Source organism: Oncorhynchus clarkii, chromosome 13 (assembly GCF_045791955.1).
Source record: "Oncorhynchus clarkii lewisi isolate Uvic-CL-2024 chromosome 13, UVic_Ocla_1.0, whole genome shotgun sequence".
Classification (NCBI taxonomy): domain Eukaryota; kingdom Metazoa; phylum Chordata; class Actinopteri; order Salmoniformes; family Salmonidae; genus Oncorhynchus; species Oncorhynchus clarkii.
Window position 1 is genome coordinate 63,654,629 of NC_092159.1, and position 19,361 is coordinate 63,673,989.

Consider the following 19,361-nt stretch of genomic DNA (forward strand, 5'->3'; position numbering starts at 1 on the left):
ATAGTGCACTACTTTAGACCAGGCCCATAGGGCTCTGTATAGTGCACTACTTTAGACCAGGCCCATAGGGCTCTGTATAGTGCACTACTTTAGACCAGGCCCATAGGGCTCTGTATAGTGCACTACTTTAGACCAGGCCCATATGGCTCTGTATAGTGCACTACTTTAGACCAGGCCCATAGGGCTCTGTATAGTGCACTACTTTAGACCAGGCCCATAGGGCTCTGTATAGTGCACTACTTTAGACCAGGCCCATAGGGCTCTGTATAGTGCACTACTTTAGACCAGGCCCATAGGGCTCTGTATAGTGCACTACTTTAGACCAGGCCCATATGGCTCTGTATAGTGCACTACTTTAGACCAGGCCCATAGGGCTCTGTATAGTGCACTACTTTAGACCAGGCCCATAGGGCTCTGTATAGTGCACTACTTTAGACCAGGCCCATAGGGCTCTGTATAGTGCACTACTTTAGACCAGGCCCATAGGGCTCTGTATAGTGCACTACTTTAGACCAGGCCCATAGGGCTCTGTATAGTGCACTACTTTAGACCAGGCCCATAGGGCTCTGTATAGTGCACTACTTTAGACCAGGCCCATAGGGCTCTGTATAGTGCACTACTTTAGACCAGGCCATTAGGGCTCTGTATAGTGCACTACTTTAGACCAGGCCGTTAGGGCTCTGTATAGTGCACTACTTTAGACCACGCTATTAGGGCTCTGTATAGTGCACTACTTTAGACCACGCCATTAGGGCTCTGTATAGTGCACTACTTTAGACCACGCCATTAGGGCTCTGTAGGGAATAGGGTGCCATTTGTACCACAGTCACACCATGTTGTTGACGACCAGGTAGAGGTCAGGCTAGATGGGATGTCTCTCTCTGTTCCTGTGTGTTGTGTTTCTATGGTTACACTCCATTTGAGATGAGATGTGGTGTGTGAGACTCTCTTAAGATGCTGGTTAGTTTAGCTATGGTTACCACACACACACACACACACACACACACACACACACACACACACCATGTCTTTTACTTGAGGATGCTATAACACAGTAATGAGTGTAAAGCTGATCTGTGTCTCAGGGAGTGTGTGTGTCAGTGTGTGTGAGACATCTGTGTCTCAGGGAGTGTGTGTGTGAGACATCTGTGTCTCAGGGCGTTCATGCCTGGCAGGCTGTGTGTGTGTTATGTAAAAGCAGGTCAGGTTCTAATAGGATCCTAGCCCAGGACAGCCCAGGACATTACTCAGGTGATCTATATATATAGCGTGGTTCTCCCTGATGTCACCACAGCCTTCCTCTTGTTATCTAATCTACCTTACTAATCCCTGTCTGGCACTGACGTAACTTCCGACCCTGACCCAGTTCACCAGCCAGGCTTCTAAACCTGTCCTAACCCTGCTCCACCCTGACCCCGTTCACCAGCCAGGCTTCTAAACGTGTCCTGACCCTGCTCCACCCTGACCCCGTTCACCAGCCAGGCTTCTAAACCTGTCCTAACCCTGCTCCACCCTGACCCCGTTCACCAGCCAGGCTTCTAACCCTGCTCCACCTTGACCCCGTTCACCAGCCAGGCTTCTATACCTGTCTTAACCCTGGTCCATGCTCTTCTTCGGCTCCCAGTCCCACTCAGCCCTGTTCTTACTATAAGACCAACCCTATACCGTGCCCTGTGTTATAAACCAACCCTATAACATGCCCTGTTATAAACCAACCCTAATTCATGACCTGTGTTATAAACCAACCCTATAACATGCCCTGTTATAAACCAACCCTATAACATGCCCTGTTATAAACCAACCCTATAACATGCCCTGTTATAAACCAACCCTATAACATGCCCTGTTATAAACCAACCCTATAACATGCCCTGTGTTATAAACCAACCCTATAACATGCCCTGTGTTATAAACCAACCCTTTACCATGCCCTGTGTTATAAACCAACCCTATACCATGCCCTGTGTTATAAACCAACCCTATACCATGCCCTGTGTTATAAACCAACTCTATACCATGCCCTGTGTTATAAACCAACCCTATACCATGCCCTGTGTTATAAACCAACCCTATACCATACCCTGTGTTATAAACCAACCCTATACCATGCCCTGTTATTCACCAACCCTATTCCATGCCCTGTTATAAACCAACCCTATACCATGCCCTGTGTTATTCACCAACCCTATTCCATGCCCTGTTATTCACCAACCCTATTCCATGCCCTGTTATAAACCAACCCAATACCATGCCCTGTTATTCACCAACCCTATACCATACCCTGTGTTATAAACCAACCCTATACAATGCCCTGTGTTATAAACCAACCCTATACCATGCCCTGTGTTATAAACCAACCCTATACCATGCCCTGTGTTATTCACCAACCCTATTCCATGCCCTGTGTTATTCACCAACCCTATTCCATGTCCTGTTATAAACCAACCCTATACCATACCCTGTTATTCACCAACCCTATACCATACCCTGTTATAAACCAACCCTATACCATGCCCTGTGTTATAAACCAACCCTATACCATGCCCTGTGTTATAAACCAACCCTATACCATGCCCTGTGTTATTCACCAACCCTATTCCATGCCCTGTGTTATTCACCAACCCTATTCCATGCCCTGTTATAAACCAACCCTATACCATGCCCTGTTATTCACCAACCCTATACCATACCCTGTGTTATAAACCAACCCTATACCATACCCTGTGTTATAAGCCAACCCTATACCATACCCTGTGTTATAAACCAACCCTATACCATACCCTGTGTTATAAACCAACCCTATACCATACCCTGTGTTATAAACCAACCCTATACCATGCCCTGTGTTATAAACCAACCCTATACCATACCCTGTGTTATAAACCAACCCTATACCATGCCCTGTTATTCACCAACCCTATTCCATGCCCTGTTATAAACCAACCCTATAACATGCCTTGTGTTATAAACCAACCCTATTCCATGCCCTGTGTCATAAACCAACCCTAAATCATACCCTGTGTCATAAACCAACCCTATTCCATGCCCTGTGTTATAAACCAACCCTATTCCAAGCCCTGTGTTATAAACCAACCCTATACCATGCCCTGTGTTATAAACCAACCCTTTACCATGCCCTGTGTCATAAACCAACCCTATTCCATGCCCTGTGTTATAATCCAACCCTATTCCAAGCCCTGTGTTATAAACCAACCCTATACCATGCACTGTTATAAACCAATCCTATACCATGCCCTATTATAAACCGACCCTATACCATGCCCTGTGTTATAAACCAACCCTCTACCATGCCCTGTGTTATAATCCAACCCTCTACCATGCCCTGTGTTATAATCCAACCCTCTACCATGCCCTGTGTTATAAACCAACCCTATACCATGCCCTATGTTATAAACCAACCCTATACCATACCCTGTGTTATAAACCAACCCTATACCATACCTTGTGTTATAAACCAACCCTATACCATGCCCTGTGTTATAAACCAACCCTATACCATACCCTGTGTTATAAACCAACCCTATTCCATGCCCTGTTATTCACCAACCCTATTCCATGCCCTGTTATAAACCAACCCTATACCATGCCCTGTTATTCACCAACCCTATACCATACCCTGTGTTATAAACCAACCCTATACCATGCCCTGTGTTATAATCCAACCCTCTACCATGCCCTGTGTTATAATCCAACCCTATACCATACCCTGTGTTATTCACCAACCCTATACCATGCCCTGTGTTATAATCCAACCCTATACCATACCCTGTGTTATTCACCAACCCTATACCATGCCCTGTGTTATAATCCAACCCTATACCATACCCTGTGTTATTCACCAACCCTATACCATGCCCTGTGTTATAATCCAACCCTATACCATACCCTGTGTTATAAACCAACCCTATTCCATGCCCTGTGTTATAAACCAACCCTATTCCATGCCCTGTTATAAACCAATCCTATACAATAACATTTGTGATTGTCCTGTTTATCTTTTTACAGCCCCAACAGAAAGATATCCAGCACTGCCTTTGGACGGTAAGTTACTGAGATCATCTTTTTACAACAGAAAGGAGGAGGGAGAGGGACTGTACTGATGGATCAGGTGGCTGGTAGAGGGAGGGACTGTACTGATGGATCAGGTGGCTGGTAGAGGGAGGGACTGTACTGATGGATCAGGTGGCTGGTAGAGGGAGGGACTGTACTGATGGATCAGGTCTACTGGGGTTATCTGATGGATCAGGTGGCTGGTAGAGGGAGAGGGACTGTACTGATGGATCAGGTGGCTGGTAGAGGGAGGGACTGTACTGATGGATCAGGTGTACTGGGGTTATCTGATGGATCAGGTGGCTGGTAGAGGGAGGGACTGTACTGTACTGATGGATCAGGTGTACTGGGGTTATCTGATGGATCAGGTGGCTGGTAGAGGGAGGGACTGTATTGTACTGATGGATCAGGTGTACTGGGGTTATCTGATGGATCAGGTGGCTGGTAGAGGGAGGGACTGTACTGTACTGATGGATCAGGTGTACTGGGGTTATCTGATGGATCAGGTGGCTGGTAGAGGGAGGGACTGTACTGTATTGATGGATCAGGTGTACTGGGGTTATCTGATGGATCAGGTGGCTGGTAGAGGGAGGGACTGTACTGTACTGATGGATCAGGTGTACTGGGGTTATCTGATGGCTCAGGTGGCTGGTAGAGGGAGGGACTGTACTGGGGTTATCTGATGGATCAGGTGGCTGGTAGAGGGAGGGACTGTACTGGGGTTATCTGATGGATCAGGTGGCTGGTAGAGGGATGGACTGTACTGGGGTTATCTGATGGATCAGGTGGCTGGTAGAGGGAGGGACTGTACTGGGGTTATCTGATGGATCAGGTGGCTGGTAGAGGGAGGGACTGTACTGGGGTTATCTGATGGATCAGGTGGCTGGTAGAGGGATGGACTGTACTGGGGTTAGCTGATGGATCAGGTGGCTGGTAGAGGGAGGGACTGTACTGGGGTTATCTGATGGATCAGGTGGTTGGTAGAGGGAGGGACTGTACTGTACTGATGGATCAGGTGTTCTGTTGTTTTAGTCTCTTATCTCCCTCTTACACTTTGGGAAATTTTTTATATAAAAAATTAATCACACAAAAAAAAAGTTAATTACCCACCTCTTCATCTTTTTCCTCTCCTCCTCCCCCTCCTTCCTCACCTTTCTACTCTCTTTCTCCTATTTTCCTCCTCGCCTCCCTTCTCCTCTCTTCCTCCTCATCTCCTCTCCTCCTCCCCGTCTCCTCTCCTCCTCCCCCTTTCCTCCTTCTTCCCTCTCCTCTCTTCCTCCTCCTCCTCCTCTCTTCCTCCTCCTCCTCCTCTCTTCCTCCTCCTCTCTTCCTCCTCCTCCCCTCATCCTCCTCCTCTCTTCCTCCTCCTCCCCTCCTCCTCCTCCTCTCTTCATCCTCCTCTCCTCTCTTCATCCTCCTCTCCTCTCTTCATCCTCCTCTCCTCCTCTCCTCTCCTCTTCCTCATCCTCCTCTCCTCTCTTCCTCCTCTCCTCTCTTCCTCCTCTACTCTCCTCTCTTCCTCCTCCTCTCCTCTTCATCCTCTCTTCCTCCTCTCTTCCTCCTCCTTTCCTCCTCCTCTCTTCCTCTCCTCCTCTCCTCTCTTCCTCTCCTCCTCCTCTCCTCATCTCCTCCTTCTCTCCTCTCCTCCTCCTCTCCTCTCTTCCTCCTCCTCCTCCTCTCCTCTCTTCTTCCTCCTCCTCTCCTCCTCCTCTCTCTCCTCTCCTCTCCTCCTCATCTTCTTCCTTCTCCTCTCATCTCCTCTCCTCCTCTCATCTCCTCTCCTCCTCTCCTCTCCTCTCCTCTCCTCTCCTCTCCTCTCCTCCGCCTCCTCCCCTCTCCTCTCCTCCTCCTCCTCCTCCTCTTCCTCCTCCTCCTCCTCTCCTCCTCCTCCCCTCTCCTCTCCTCTCCACTCCTCTCTTCCTCCTCCTCTCCTATCCTCTCCTCTCTTCCTCCTCCTCTCCTCCTCTCCTCCTCTCCTCCTCATCTTTTTCCTCCTCCTCTCCTCTCCTCTCCTCCTCCTCTCCTCCTCCTCTCCTCTCCACTCCTCTCTTCCTCCTCCTCTCCTCTCCTCTCCTCTCTTCCTCCTCCTCCTCCCCTCTCCTCTCCACTCCTCTCTTCCTCCTCCTCTCCTCTCCTATCCTCTCCTCTCCTCCTCCCCTCTCCTCTCTTCCTCTTCCTCCTCCCCTCTCCTCTCTTCCTCCTCTCCTCTCCTCTCCTCTCCACTCCTCTCTTCCTCCTCCTCCTCCCCCTCTCCTCTCCTCTCCACTCCTCTCTTCCTCCTCCTCCTCCCCCTCTCCTCTCCTCTCCTCTCCTGTCTTCCTCCTCCTCTCCTCTCCTCTCCTCTCCTCTCCTCTCCTCTCCTCTCCTCTCCTCTCCTCTCCTCTACAGTCAGTTGTTCCAACACAACCACAGTGCTTTTAGCAGCAGTCAGGGAAGCACAGAGGACCTGTTCAGAGACTCCATCGACTCTTGTGATGTGGACATTACTGAGAAGGTAAACACACACTGTACAGACACACACACACACACACACACACACACACACACACACACACACACACAGGGCTTTACCCCCTGGACAGGACACTAGACTACCACAGGGCTTTACCCCCTGGACAGGACACTAGACTACCACAGGGCTTTACCCCCTGGACAGGATACTGGACTACCACAGGGCTTTACCCCCTGGACAGGACACTAGACTACCACAGGGCTTTACCCCCTGGACAGGACACTAGACTATCACAGGGCTTTACCCCCTGGACAGGACACTAGACTACCACAGGGCTTTACCCCCTGGACAGGACACTAGACTACCACAGGGCTTTACCCCCTAGACATGACACTAGACTACCACAGGGCTTTACCCCCTGGACAGGACACTAGACTACCACAGAGCTTTACCCCCTGGACAGGACACTAGACTACCACAGAGCTTTACCCCCTGGACAGGACACTAGACTACCACAGGGCTTTACCCCCTGGACAGGACACTAGACTACCACAGGGCTTTACCCCCTAGACATGACACTAGACTACCACAGGGCTTTACCCCCTGGACAGGACACTAGACTACCACAGAGCTTTACCCCCTGGACAGGACACTAGACTACCACAGAGCTTTACCCCCTGGACAGGACACTAGACTACCACAGGGCTTTACCCCCTGGACAGGACACTAGACTACCACAGGGCTTTACCCCCTAGACATGACACTAGACTACCACAGAGCTTTACCCCCTGGACAGGACACTAGACTACCACAGGGCTTTACCCCCTGGACAGGACACTAGACTACCACAGGACTTTACCCCCTGGACAGGACACTAGACTACCACAGGGCTTTACCCCAAATCCACTCCTTGGCTGATTCGGGAGGCATCGGGTCCCGTTTCTTTGGTCTCACCTGAACCTATGTGTCTGTCCTCAGGTGAGTTACCTGGAGAAGAAGGTGACCGAGCTGGAGAATGACAGTCTGGCTAATGGAGACCTCAAGTGTAAACTCAAACAGGGCAACACACAGCTAGTACACAGGTGAGATATACTGTATACACACCAGACTTATGTTCAAATACTACAGTATCAAATATATAAATAAATATATTCAAAAAAAAAAATATATATATATATATTCGAATATCTCAATTACTTTCACATAAATTTAAAGCAAGTATTCAGATATATTTTCAGTATTGTAATGTATTTGGAAATACACTTGGAAAGTATTTGGTAGAATTTTCAGATACTTATTTCAAATACTATTTTCAAATATCTGGGTTAAATGCATAGGAGTGTATTTAAGTTGGTGTATTTTAGTATTTGAAATACAATTTTGCAGGACTATTTCGTTTTTTACAATAAGTACTCAAATAGAAGTACTTGTTTTTGGGCTGTGTCTTTGAAAATGCAGTACTCAAATACACAGAAGTACTTTAAATATCAGATAACATGAGTGTAAACATTTAAAGCTAATTTAGACAGAAGTCCTTTAAATATCAGATAACATGAGTGTAAACATTAAAGCTCATTTAGACTTGAGCTTGACAGCTGCAGTGTTTATCGTAAAATTCCATCTCTGCTAACGTCAAGGGAAATGTCCTTTTTAAAACGGTGCGTTGTTGATAGTGGTGACAACTTGCCTCTGATTGAATCGCGGCCGCTCTGTTTTTTTTAAGACTTGTCATTGATATCGATTACACTCGTGTAATGACGATGTTGTGCGTCTCTCTGTCTCCCAGGGTTCATGAGCTGGAGGAGCAGCTGAAGGATCAGGAGAGCAGAGCAGATCAGACCCTGGAGGAAGAGACACATAGACACAGAGAGACCTACTGCAAGATGGAGAGAGACAAGAACACGGACATAGAGCTGCTCAGTAACAGGTACACACTCTTGAGTTTTGTCTGGTACAACGGAACCAATGAAATAGTCCCAAAAGTCCAAGCGAAATGAAGCGCACCTTAGGAACACACAGGAACACCACCTTAGTAACGCACAGATGTCACCACCTTAGTAACGCACAGGAACACCACCTTAGTAACGCACAGGAACACCACCTTAGTAACGCACAGGAACACACCATCTTAGTAACGCACAGGAACACCACCATAGTAACGCACAGGAACACCACCTTAGTAACGCACAGGTGTCACCATCTTAGTAACGCACAGGAACACCACCTTAGGAACACACAGGAACACCACCTTAGTAACGCACAGGAACACCACCTTAGTAACGCACAGGAACACCACCTTAGTAACGCACAGGAACACCACCTTAGTAACGCACAGGAACACCACCTTAGTAACGCACAGGAACACCACCTTAGTAACGCACAGGAACACCACCTTAGTAACGCACAGGTGTCACCATCTTAGTAACGCACAGGAACACCACCATAGTAACGCACAGGAACACCACCTTAGTAACGCACAGGTGTCACCATCTTAGTAACGCACAGGAACACCACCTTAGGAACACACAGGAACACCACCTTAGTAACGTACAGGTGTCACCACCTTAGTAACGCACAAGAACACCACCTTAGTAACGCACAGGAACACCACCTTAGTAACGCACAGGAACACCACCTTAGTAACGCACAGGAACACCACCTTAGTAACGCACAGGAACACCTTAGTAACGCACAGGAACACCTTAGTAACGCACAGGAACACCACCTTAGTAATGCACAGGAACACCTTAGTAACGCACAGGAACACCTTAGTAACGCACAGGAACACCTTAGTAACGCACAGGAACACCTTAGTAACGCACAGGAACACCACCTTAGTAACGCACAGGAACATCACCTTAGTAACGCACAGGAACACCACCTTAGTAACGCACAGGAACACCATCTTAGTAACGCACAGGAACACCACCTTAGTAACGCACAGGTGTCACCACCTTAGTAACGCACAGGTGTCACCACCTTAGTAACGCACAGGAACACCACCTTAGTAATGCACAGGAACACCACCTTAGTAACGCACAGGAACACCACCTTAGTAACGCACAGGAACACCTTAGAAACGCACAGGAACACCTTAGTAACGCACAGGAACACCTTAGAAATGCACAGGAACACCTTAGTAACGCACAGGAACACCTTAGTAACGAACAGGAACACCTTAGAAATGAACAGGAACACCTTAGTAATGCACAGGAACACCTTAGTAACGCACAGGAACACCTTAGTAACGTACAGGAACACCTTAGTAACGCACAGGAACACCTTAGTAACGAACAGGAACACCTTAGTAACGCACAGGAACACCTTAGTAACGCACAGGAACACCTTAGTAACGAACAGGAACACCTTAGTAACGCACAGGAACACCTTAGTAACGCACAGGAACACCTTAGTAACGCACAGGAACACCTTAGTAACGCACAGGAACACCTTAGTAACGCACAGGAACACCTTAGTAACGCACAGGAACACCTTAGTAACGCACAGGAACACCTTAGTAACGAACAGCTGTAAATTGGTAATAGAAATGGTAGATATCTGGGTAACTGTTTTCTCTATAGAGTTCAGCAGCTGGAGGAGGAGAATGGGGAGATGAAACTGAACGTGTGTAAACTGAAGTCTCAGACTGAGAAACTAGACCAGGTGGGTGGTCATAAAGTCTGCCTGTCTATCTGCCTGTCTATCTGCCTGTCTATCTGCCTGTCTATCTGCCTGTCTATCTGCCTGTCTGCCTGTCTGCCTGTCTGTCTGCCTGTCTGTCTGCCTGTCTGCCTGTCTGTCTGTCTATCTGCCTGTCTGTCTGCCTGTCTGCCTGTCTATCTGCCTGTCTATCTGCCTGTCTGTCAATGGATAACTCTTCCCCCATCTCCCTCTCTCTCCCCTCTCCCCCATCTCCCTCTCTCCCCCATCTCCCTCTCTCCCCTCTCCCCCATCTCCCCTCTCTCTCTCTCTCCCCCATCTCCCTCTCTCCCCCATCTCCCTCTCTCTCCCCTCTCCCCCATCTCCCCTCTCTCTCTCTCTCCCCCATCTCTCTCTCTCCCCTCTCCCCCATCTCCCTCTCTCCCCCATCTCTCTCTCTCTCCCCTCTCCCTCTCCCAGGAGAAGCAGCGTATGACAGACCGGTTAGAGGACACCAGTCTGAGGCTGAAGGATGAGATGGACCTCTACAGGAAGATGATGGACAAGCTGTGGCAGAACAGACATGAATTCCAGAAGGAGAGAGAGGCCATGCAAGAGGTACGGACACACACACACACACACACACACACACACTATATTTTCCTCCATTCGTTCCTATTGCACTCAACTGCTTTAGTGACCAAATTCACCATCTTCTATATTTTAACTTCTAACCACCTAGGAAACTACATTGATGTGACAGACAAACTCTCCCTCCCTCTGTCTGTCCCTCCCTCTGTCTCCCCCTCCCTCTCTCCCCCTCCCTCTCTGTCCCTCCCTCTCTCCCCCTCCCTCTCTGTCCCTCCCTCTGTCTCTCCCTCCCTCTGTCCCTCCCTCTGTCTGTCCCTCCCTCCCTCTGTCGCTCCCTCTCTCTCCCCCTCCCTCTCTGTCCCTCCCTCTGTCCCCCTCCATCTCTCCCTCCCTCTCTCCCCTTCCCTCCCTCCCCCCCTCTGCCCCCCCCCCCCTCCATCTTTGTAGTTGATAGAGGACCTGCGTAGGGAGTTGGAGCACCTGCAGCTGTTTAAGCTGGGTTCAGAGGCGGGGCAGGGGGCGGGGCTATCAGAATACAACGCCAAGACACGGGAAATAGAGATGGAGCATGAGGTCAAGAGACTCAAACAGGTGAGGCTCACACAGACATAGACACACACACACACACACACACATAGACACGGACACACACGCACGCACACAGACACACACACACATAGACACACACACACACACACACACACATAGACACACACACACACATAGACACACACACACACATAGACACACACACACACGCACACGCTGAACGTGTACACACACGCACACGCTGAACGTGTACACACACACACACTCTGAACGTGTACACACACAGAAAGAGACATACACAAAACCCAGACGAATTGGGGCTGTTCTGAGGGCAAAAGGAGGTGAAACTCAATATTAGAAACATTTTCTCCCTCCTCCCTCTTCCCTCTTCCCTCTTCCCTCTTCCCTCTTCCCTCTTCCCTCCTCCCTCCTCCCTCCTCCCTCCTCCCTCTTCCCTCCTCCCTCTTCCCTCCTCCCTCCTCCCTCTTCCCTCCTCCCTCTTCCCTCCTCCCTCTTCCCTCTTCCCTCCTCCCTCTTCCCTCCTACTCCTCCCTCTTCCCTCCTCCCTCTTCCCTCTTCCCTCTTCCCTCTTCCCTCCTCCCTCTTCTCTCTGCCCTCCTCCCTCTTCCCTCTTCCCTCCCCCCCCACCCTCCCCCTTTCCACCCTCCTCCCTCTCCCCACCCTCTTCCTTCAACCCTCCCTCCCTCCCTCTTTCTACCCTCTTCCCTCCTCCCTCTCCCCTCCTCCCTCTTCCCTCCCACCCTCCTCCCCTCTCTCTCTCTCTACCCTCCTTCCTTCCTTCCTGTCTCTCCACCCCCTCCCCCCTCTCCCTCTCTCTCCACCCCCTCTCCCTCTCTCTCCACCCTACAGGAGAACTTTAAGCTGCGGGACCAGAACGATGACCTGAACAGTCAGATCCTCAGTCTGAGTCTGTATGAAGCTAAGAACCTGTTTGCCTGCCACACCAAGGCCCAGTCACTGGCTGCTGAGATCGACAACGCTTCTAGGGACGAGGTGAGAGGGTCTGACTGTGGGGTGGGATAGAGTGGGGTGGGGTAGGGTAGAGTGGGGTAGGGTAGAGTGAGGTGGGGTGGGGTAGAGTGGGGTGGGGTAGAGTGGGGTAGGGTAGAGTGGGGTAGGGTAGAGTGGGGTAGGGTAGAGTGAGGTGGGGTGGGGTAGAGTGGGGTAGGGTAGAGTGAGGTGGGGTGGGGTAGAGTGGGGTGGGGTAGAGTGGGGTAGGGTAGAGTGGGGTAGGGTAGAGTGGGGTGGGGTAGGGTAGAGTGGGGTGGGGTAGGGTAGAGTGGGGTGGAGTGGGGTGGGGTAGAGTGGGGTAGGGTAGAGTGGGGTAGGGTAGAGTGGAGTAGAGTAGAGTGGGGTAGAGTAGAGTGGGGTAGAGTGGGGTGGGGTAGAGTGGGGTGGGGTAGAGTGGAGTGGGGTAGAGTTGAGTAGGGTAGAGTGGGGTAGAGTAGAGTGGGGTAGAGTAGAGTGGGGTGGGGTGGGGTAGAGTGGAGTGGAGTAGGGTAGAGTGGGGTAGAGTAGAGTAGAGTGGGGTAGAGTAGAGTAGAGTGGGGTAGAGTAGAGTTGAGTGGGGTAGAGTAGAGTTGAGTGGGGTAGAGTAGAGTTGAGTGGGGTAGAGTAGAGTTGAGTGGGGTAGAGTAGAGTGGGGTAGAGTAGAGTTGAGTGGAGTAGAGTGGGGTAGAGTAGAGTTGAGTGGGGTAGAGTAGAGTGGGGTTGAGTAGAGTAGAGTGGAGTAGAGTGACATACAGAAATCATCAGGAGAGGGGACAGTTGAGCTACAGGCTCATGTTAGTGGGGTGGGGTGGGGTAGGGTAGAGTGGGGTAGAGTAGAGTAGAGTAGAGTGGGGTAGAGTAGAGTAGAGTAGAGTGGGGTAGAGTAGAGTTGAGTGGGGTAGAGTAGAGTGGGGTTGAGTAGAGTAGAGTGGAGTAGAGTGACATACAGAAATCATCAGGAGAGGGGACAGTTGAGCTACAGGCTCATGTTAGTGGGGTGGGGTAGGGTAGAGTGGGGTAGAGTAGAGTAGAGTAGAGTGGGGTAGAGTAGAGTAGAGTGGGGTAGAGTAGAGTTGAGTGGGGTAGAGTAGAGTGGGGTTGAGTAGAGTAGAGTGGAGTAGAGTGACATACAGAAATCATCAGGAGAGGGGACAGTTGAGCTACAGGCTCATGTTAGTGGGGTGGGGTGGGGTAGGGTAGAGTGGGGTAGAGTAGAGTAGAGTAGAGTGGGGTAGAGTAGAGTAGAGTAGAGTGGGGTAGAGTAGAGTTGAGTGGGGTAGAGTAGAGTGGGGTTGAGTAGAGTAGAGTGGAGTAGAGTGACATACAGAAATCATCAGGAGAGGGGACAGTTGAGCTACAGGCTCATGTTAGTGGGGTGGGGTGGGGTAGGGTAGAGTGGGGTAGAGTAGAGTAGAGTAGAGTGGGGTAGAGTAGAGTTGAGTGGGGTAGAGTAGAGTTGAGTGGGGTAGAGTAGAGTGGGGTTGAGTAGAGTAGAGTGGAGTAGAGTGACATACAGAAATCATCAGGAGAGGGGACAGTTGAGCTACAGGCTCATGTTAGTGGGGTGGGGTGGGGTAGGGTAGAGTGGGGTAGAGTAGAGTAGAGTGGGGTAGAGTAGAGTGGGGTAGAGTAGAGTTGAGTGGGGTAGAGTAGAGTGGGGTTGAGTAGAGTAGAGTGGAGTAGAGTGACATACAGAAATCATCAGGAGAGGGGACAGTTGAGCTACAGGCTCATGTTAGTGGGGTGGGGTGGGGTAGGGTAGAGTGGGGTAGAGTAGAGTAGAGTAGAGTGGGGTAGAGTAGAGTAGAGTGGGGTAGAGTAGAGTTGAGTGGGGTAGAGTAGAGTGGGGTTGAGTAGAGTAGAGTGGAGTAGAGTGACATACAGAAATCATCAGGAGAGGGGACAGTTGAGCTACAGGCTCATGTTAGTGGGGTGGGGTGGGGTAGGGTAGAGTAGAGTAGAGTAGAGTGGGGTAGAGTAGAGTAGAGTAGAGTGGGGTAGAGTAGAGTTGAGTGGGGTAGAGTAGAGTGGGGTTGAGTAGAGTAGAGTGGAGTAGAGTGACATACAGAAATCATCAGGAGAGGGGACAGTTGAGCTACAGGCTCATGTTAGTGGGGTGGGGTGGGGTAGGGTAGAGTGGGGTAGAGTAGAGTAGAGTAGAGTGGGGTAGAGTAGAGTAGAGTGGGGTAGAGTAGAGTTGAGTGGGGTAGAGTAGAGTGGGGTTGAGTAGAGTAGAGTGGAGTAGAGTGACATACAGAAATCATCAGGAGAGGGGACAGTTGAGCTACAGGCTCATGTTAGTGGGGTGGGGTGGGGTAGGGTAGAGTGGGGTAGAGTAGAGTAGAGTAGAGTGGGGTAGAGTAGAGTAGAGTAGAGTGGGGTAGAGTAGAGTTGAGTGGGGTAGAGTAGAGTGGGGTTAAATAGAGTAGAGTGGAGTAGAGTGACATACAGAAATCATCAGGAGAGGGGACAGTTGAGCTACAGGCTCATGTTAGTCACTTTGTGTCAAATGTAATTTTATTTGTTTAAAAAAAATCTCTATCTTTTGATTGACATTCTCTCACGCTCTCTCTCTACCCCTTCCTACCCTCTCTCCCTCCCTCCCACCCTCCCTCCCTCCTGTCCTCCTCCCTCTCCCCGTTCCCTCCCTCTCCCTCCTGTCCTCCTCCCTCCCTCCCTCTCAATCTCCCCGTTCCCTCCCTCTCCCTCCTGTCCTCCTCCCTCTCCCTCCCTCCCTCTCCCCGGTCCCTCCCTCTTCCTCCTGTCCCTGTCCTCTCTCCCTCCCTCTCCCCATTCCCTCCCTCTCCCCATTCCCTCCCTCTCCCCGTTCCCTCCCTCTCCCTCCTGTCCTCCTACCTCTCCCCATTCCCTCCCTCTCCCCGTTCCCTCCCTCTCCCTCCTGTCCTCCTCCCTCCCTCCCTCTCATTCTCCCCGTTCCCTCCCTCTCCCTCCTGTCTTCCTCCCTCCCTCCCTCCCTCTCATTCTCCCCGTTCCCTCCCTCTCCCTCCTGTCCTCCTCCCTCTCCCTCCCTCCCTCCCTCCCTCTCCCTCTCCCCGGTCCCTCCCTCTTCCTCCTGTCCCTGTCCTCTCTCCCTCCCTCTCCCCGTTCCCTGCCTCTCCCTCCTGTCCTCCTCCCTCTCCCTCCCTCCCTCTCCCCGTTCCCTCCCTCTCCCTCCTGTCCTCCTCCCTCTCCCTCTCCCCGTTCCCTCCCTCTCCCTCTCCCTCCCTCCCTCTCCCTCTCCCCGTTCCCTCCCTCCCTCCCTCCCTCCCTCCCTCCCTCCCTCCCTCCCTCCCTCCCTCCCTCCCTCTCCCTCTCCCCGTTCTCTCCCTCTCCCCGTTCCCTCCCTCTCCCTCCTGTCCTCCTCCCTCCCTCCCTCCCTCCCCCCCCCTCCCTCCCTCCCTCCCTCCCTCCCTCCCTCCCTCCCTCTCCCTCTCCCCGTTCTCTCCCTCTCCCCGTTCCCTCCCTCTCCCTCCTGTCCTCCTCCCTCCCTCCCTCTCCCTCTCCCCGTTCCCTCCCTCCCTCCCTCTCCCTCCCTCCCTCCCTCCCTCCCTCCCTCCCTCCCTCTCTCCCTCTCCCCGTTCTCTCCCTCTCCCCGTTCCCTCCCTCTCCCTCCTGTCCTCCTCCCTCCCTCCCTCCCCCTCTCCCTCCCCCTCTCCCTCCCTCCCTCCCTCCCTCCCTCCCTCCCCCCTCCCCCTCCCTCTCCCTCCTGTCCTCCTCCTCCCTCGTCTCCTCTAGTTGGTGGATGCTCTGAAGGAACAGGAGTGTGTTAACCTACGTCTGAGACAGTATATGGATAAAATCATCCTGGCCATTCTGGACCACAACCCCTCTATCCTGGAGATCAAGAGTAACAGTTAAACACACACACACACACACACTCACACTCACACGCGCACACACACACACACACACACTTCCACGCCTGGGGATGGGACAGAACTTAAAACAACTGACACTCAAAACAACTGACAGCTGTCTGTGGTTTACAGCTGAAACTCGCCGTCTACTCTATCTGTCAATCAACTGTTAGATGTCCCGCCTCCTTTCTCTATCCCACCAATGATGAACTGTTATTATGTTGCCAAGAAGAAAAACTGTGGTATTGAATGACACTATCTGGAGACTAGCAGTATTATGATGGTGTTTACTTTATGATGCTGATAATTATTCTAAGTTAGGTTGACACACACACTCTCTCTCTGGGTTCACGAGCTCCAGGATGACTGTCCATTAGCCTACAATCATTTATTACTGATTTAACAATGGGAATATTTGCTGTTGTTTATAGGCTTAACGATGCATAGTGAACAAAGTGTTAATAATAATGACTCCCTGTGCACTACTTTGGACCAGGGCCCAATGATACCCTGTTCCCTATATAGTGCACTACTTTGGACCAGGGCCCAATTATACCCTATTCCCTATACAGTGCACTACATTGGACCAGCGCCCATAGGGTTTAGGGTGCCATTGGGGATGCATAGACAGTGTAGGTAATACTAAGAGTAGAACCAGCTTGTTGTGCTATGTAGTAGTGTATAACCACTGTGCACAGAGTTATGTGTTGCTGTAGAAGATGAGCGTAGTAGGTGAACCCATTGTATTACGGTCCTCATGTAATTCTACACTGAAAACATAGGGTCCTGTTCAATAGGGATACATTGTTTTGAAACTGAGTCGAACGGTACAAGTACCTACCTGAACTTGTCCAATAAGAACAAAATGTTTGATGTTTTACGTTGCAAAACGTTTTTGCTACGGTGTGCCCTATAGTGAACACGACCCCACCCAGGACCGAGAGAAAGGCCAACGAGAGGTATCAAGGTGGTAGTTATTTAAGGGGGAGAAACCTAACGTTCCACTGAAGTCCAAATGTTCACTCAGTCATGCCAAGATGTACATGGCAGACGAGGTGAAAATGTTACCTACGTGGAAGTTAGGATTTGCCTCCTAAGAGAATAAGTGCCATGAGTTGTTAGGACAATGTCTATAAAGGTTAAATGTTTATTTTTCATACAGATCTATAAAATGATAAACGTTGGGGACGTTCGGACGGTCTTTTGATCAGACTGCAATGAGGGTGAGGAGATGTCAGAGCATTGGGGGTGAGATCTGTCCATTTATGAAGAACAACATGGTAGTCACTATAATCAATGAATCGCCATGACGATAATCCCTGGATCTAGGGTGTATGTAAGGGGGGGGGCAGCTCATATATAGAGTGTATAGGTTCTGTAATACCTATAGATTGAGAGAGCTCTTTTCTGTGTATGTCATGATTGTACTGTGCCACACACACACACACACCACAGTAGCTTGTTGAATTCACTGTACTGTAGATGGATAGATAGCCACGACTTCAGGTCATTGATTTCACCTCGTTAATAACTGTGTCTCTAAAGAAGAGTCTGTGTAGACAGTCGGTGTGATGTCACACTAACACTAGTTTTGCTTCGTTGCACAAATTATACTAATGAGCTGTTTTCTCATGGGTTTTTCATGGTTTCTCATGGGTTTCTCATGGGTTTCTCATGGGTTCTCATGGGTTCTCATGGGTTCTCATGGTTTCGCATGGGTTTCTCATGGTTTCTCATGGGTTTCTCATGGGTTCTCATGGGTTCTCATGGGTTCCTCATGGTTTCTCATGGGTTTCTCATGGTTTCTCATGGTTTCTCATGGGTTCTCATGGGTTTCTCATGTTTTTTCATGGTTTCTCATGTTTTTTCATGGTTTCTCATGGGTTTCTTATGTTTTTTCATGGTTTCTCATGGGTTTCTCATGGTTTCTCATGGGTTCTCATGGTTTCTCATGGGTTTCTCATGGTTTCTCATGGGTTCTCATGGTTTCTCATGGGTTTCTCATGTTTTTTCATGGTTTCTCATGGTTTCTCATAGGTTTCTCATGTTTTTTCATGGTTTCTCATGGGTTTCTCATGGGTTCTCATGGGTTCTCATGGTTTTCTCATGGGTTTCTCATGGGTTTCTCATGTTTTTTCATGGTTTCTCATGGGTTTCTCATGGGTTCTCATGGGTTCTCATGGTTTTCTCATGGGTTTCTCATGGGTTTCTCATGGGTTTCTCATGGGTTTCTCATGTTTTTTCATGGTTTCTCATGGGTTTCTCATGGGTTCTCATGGTTTCTCATGGGTTTCTCATGGGTTTCTCATGGGTTTCTCATGGGTTCTCATGGGTTATCATGGTTTCTCATGGTTTTCTCATGGTTTCTCATGGGTTTCTCATGGTTTTTCATGGTTTCTTATCTCTTATTCAGTTTCTTGTTTTTCTTTGTGCCTTTTGTAAATGAGCAATGAGGTGTCACCATTAGATTGAGGTTATTTTTCTCGTCATGTTTTTTCAGTTTGTCCGTTGGTCATCGCGAGCTTTTTATATCAGTTTGCTTTCCCAACAACGTTGTCGTAGCATTTTTCATACGTTGTAAAGTTTCTACAGGATCTAGTTACAGTTTGTATTGATGTGCCACTGACTCATCCAACCTTAATAACTAGTATTTTATACAGTAAAAAAAAAAAAGGAGTTCTATCCTAGAGATGATATTCTGTGTGACCTGGAAATGTATAGAACATGTTAATGACGTTGTCGTAGCGACTGTGTTTACTTACAGGATGACGATCATTGGACTGGTAAACAACATCTATAGGCTGAGTCTGGAACTAGAGAATTAGAATCATTCTAACTCTGTGTGACTGAAAACAGCCAAGGCTTGAAAAAAAATCCCATGGTTGAATACTGTGAATCTCTGGCCCTGATTTGAGTACTTTAACGATGCATCCTACCATCGTCTTCTCCTTGAGGTAATATAATCACTGGTTAGGAAGGGATTGGATTAAGTGAATGCATGTTCGCCATCATGTTTACACCGGTCTTAACATTGTCAGATCCGTGAGGACTTCGAGGATGGGAGGATGCATCTGTGAGGTATTTGAACAGGCTTTAGATGGAGATATCGTGATGTGTTCACCTCACGCTAAAGATCGCTGATGTTGTTCTGATCATGTACTGTAGGTCTGACAGGGACTTATAGGATGTTG

The 19,361-nt window shown here is 49.6% G+C and overlaps 1 protein-coding gene across 1 annotated transcript in view; it reads left to right on the plus strand.

Annotated features, from left to right (window-relative positions):
- Positions 1 to 16,203, plus strand: part of LOC139365240 (rab11 family-interacting protein 4A-like) — an 89,121-nt gene extending 72,918 nt beyond the window's left edge. The window contains 9 exon segments of the mRNA XM_071102742.1: positions 4,027 to 4,062; positions 6,460 to 6,565; positions 7,502 to 7,605; positions 8,310 to 8,450; positions 10,105 to 10,186; positions 10,643 to 10,780; positions 11,201 to 11,344; positions 12,173 to 12,316; positions 16,049 to 16,203. Of these exon segments, the coding sequence (XP_070958843.1) occupies positions 4,027 to 4,062; positions 6,460 to 6,565; positions 7,502 to 7,605; positions 8,310 to 8,450; positions 10,105 to 10,186; positions 10,643 to 10,780; positions 11,201 to 11,344; positions 12,173 to 12,316; positions 16,049 to 16,171 (1,018 nt within the window). The 3' untranslated portion in view covers positions 16,172 to 16,203.
- Positions 16,204 to 19,361: the final 3,158 nt, after the last annotated feature.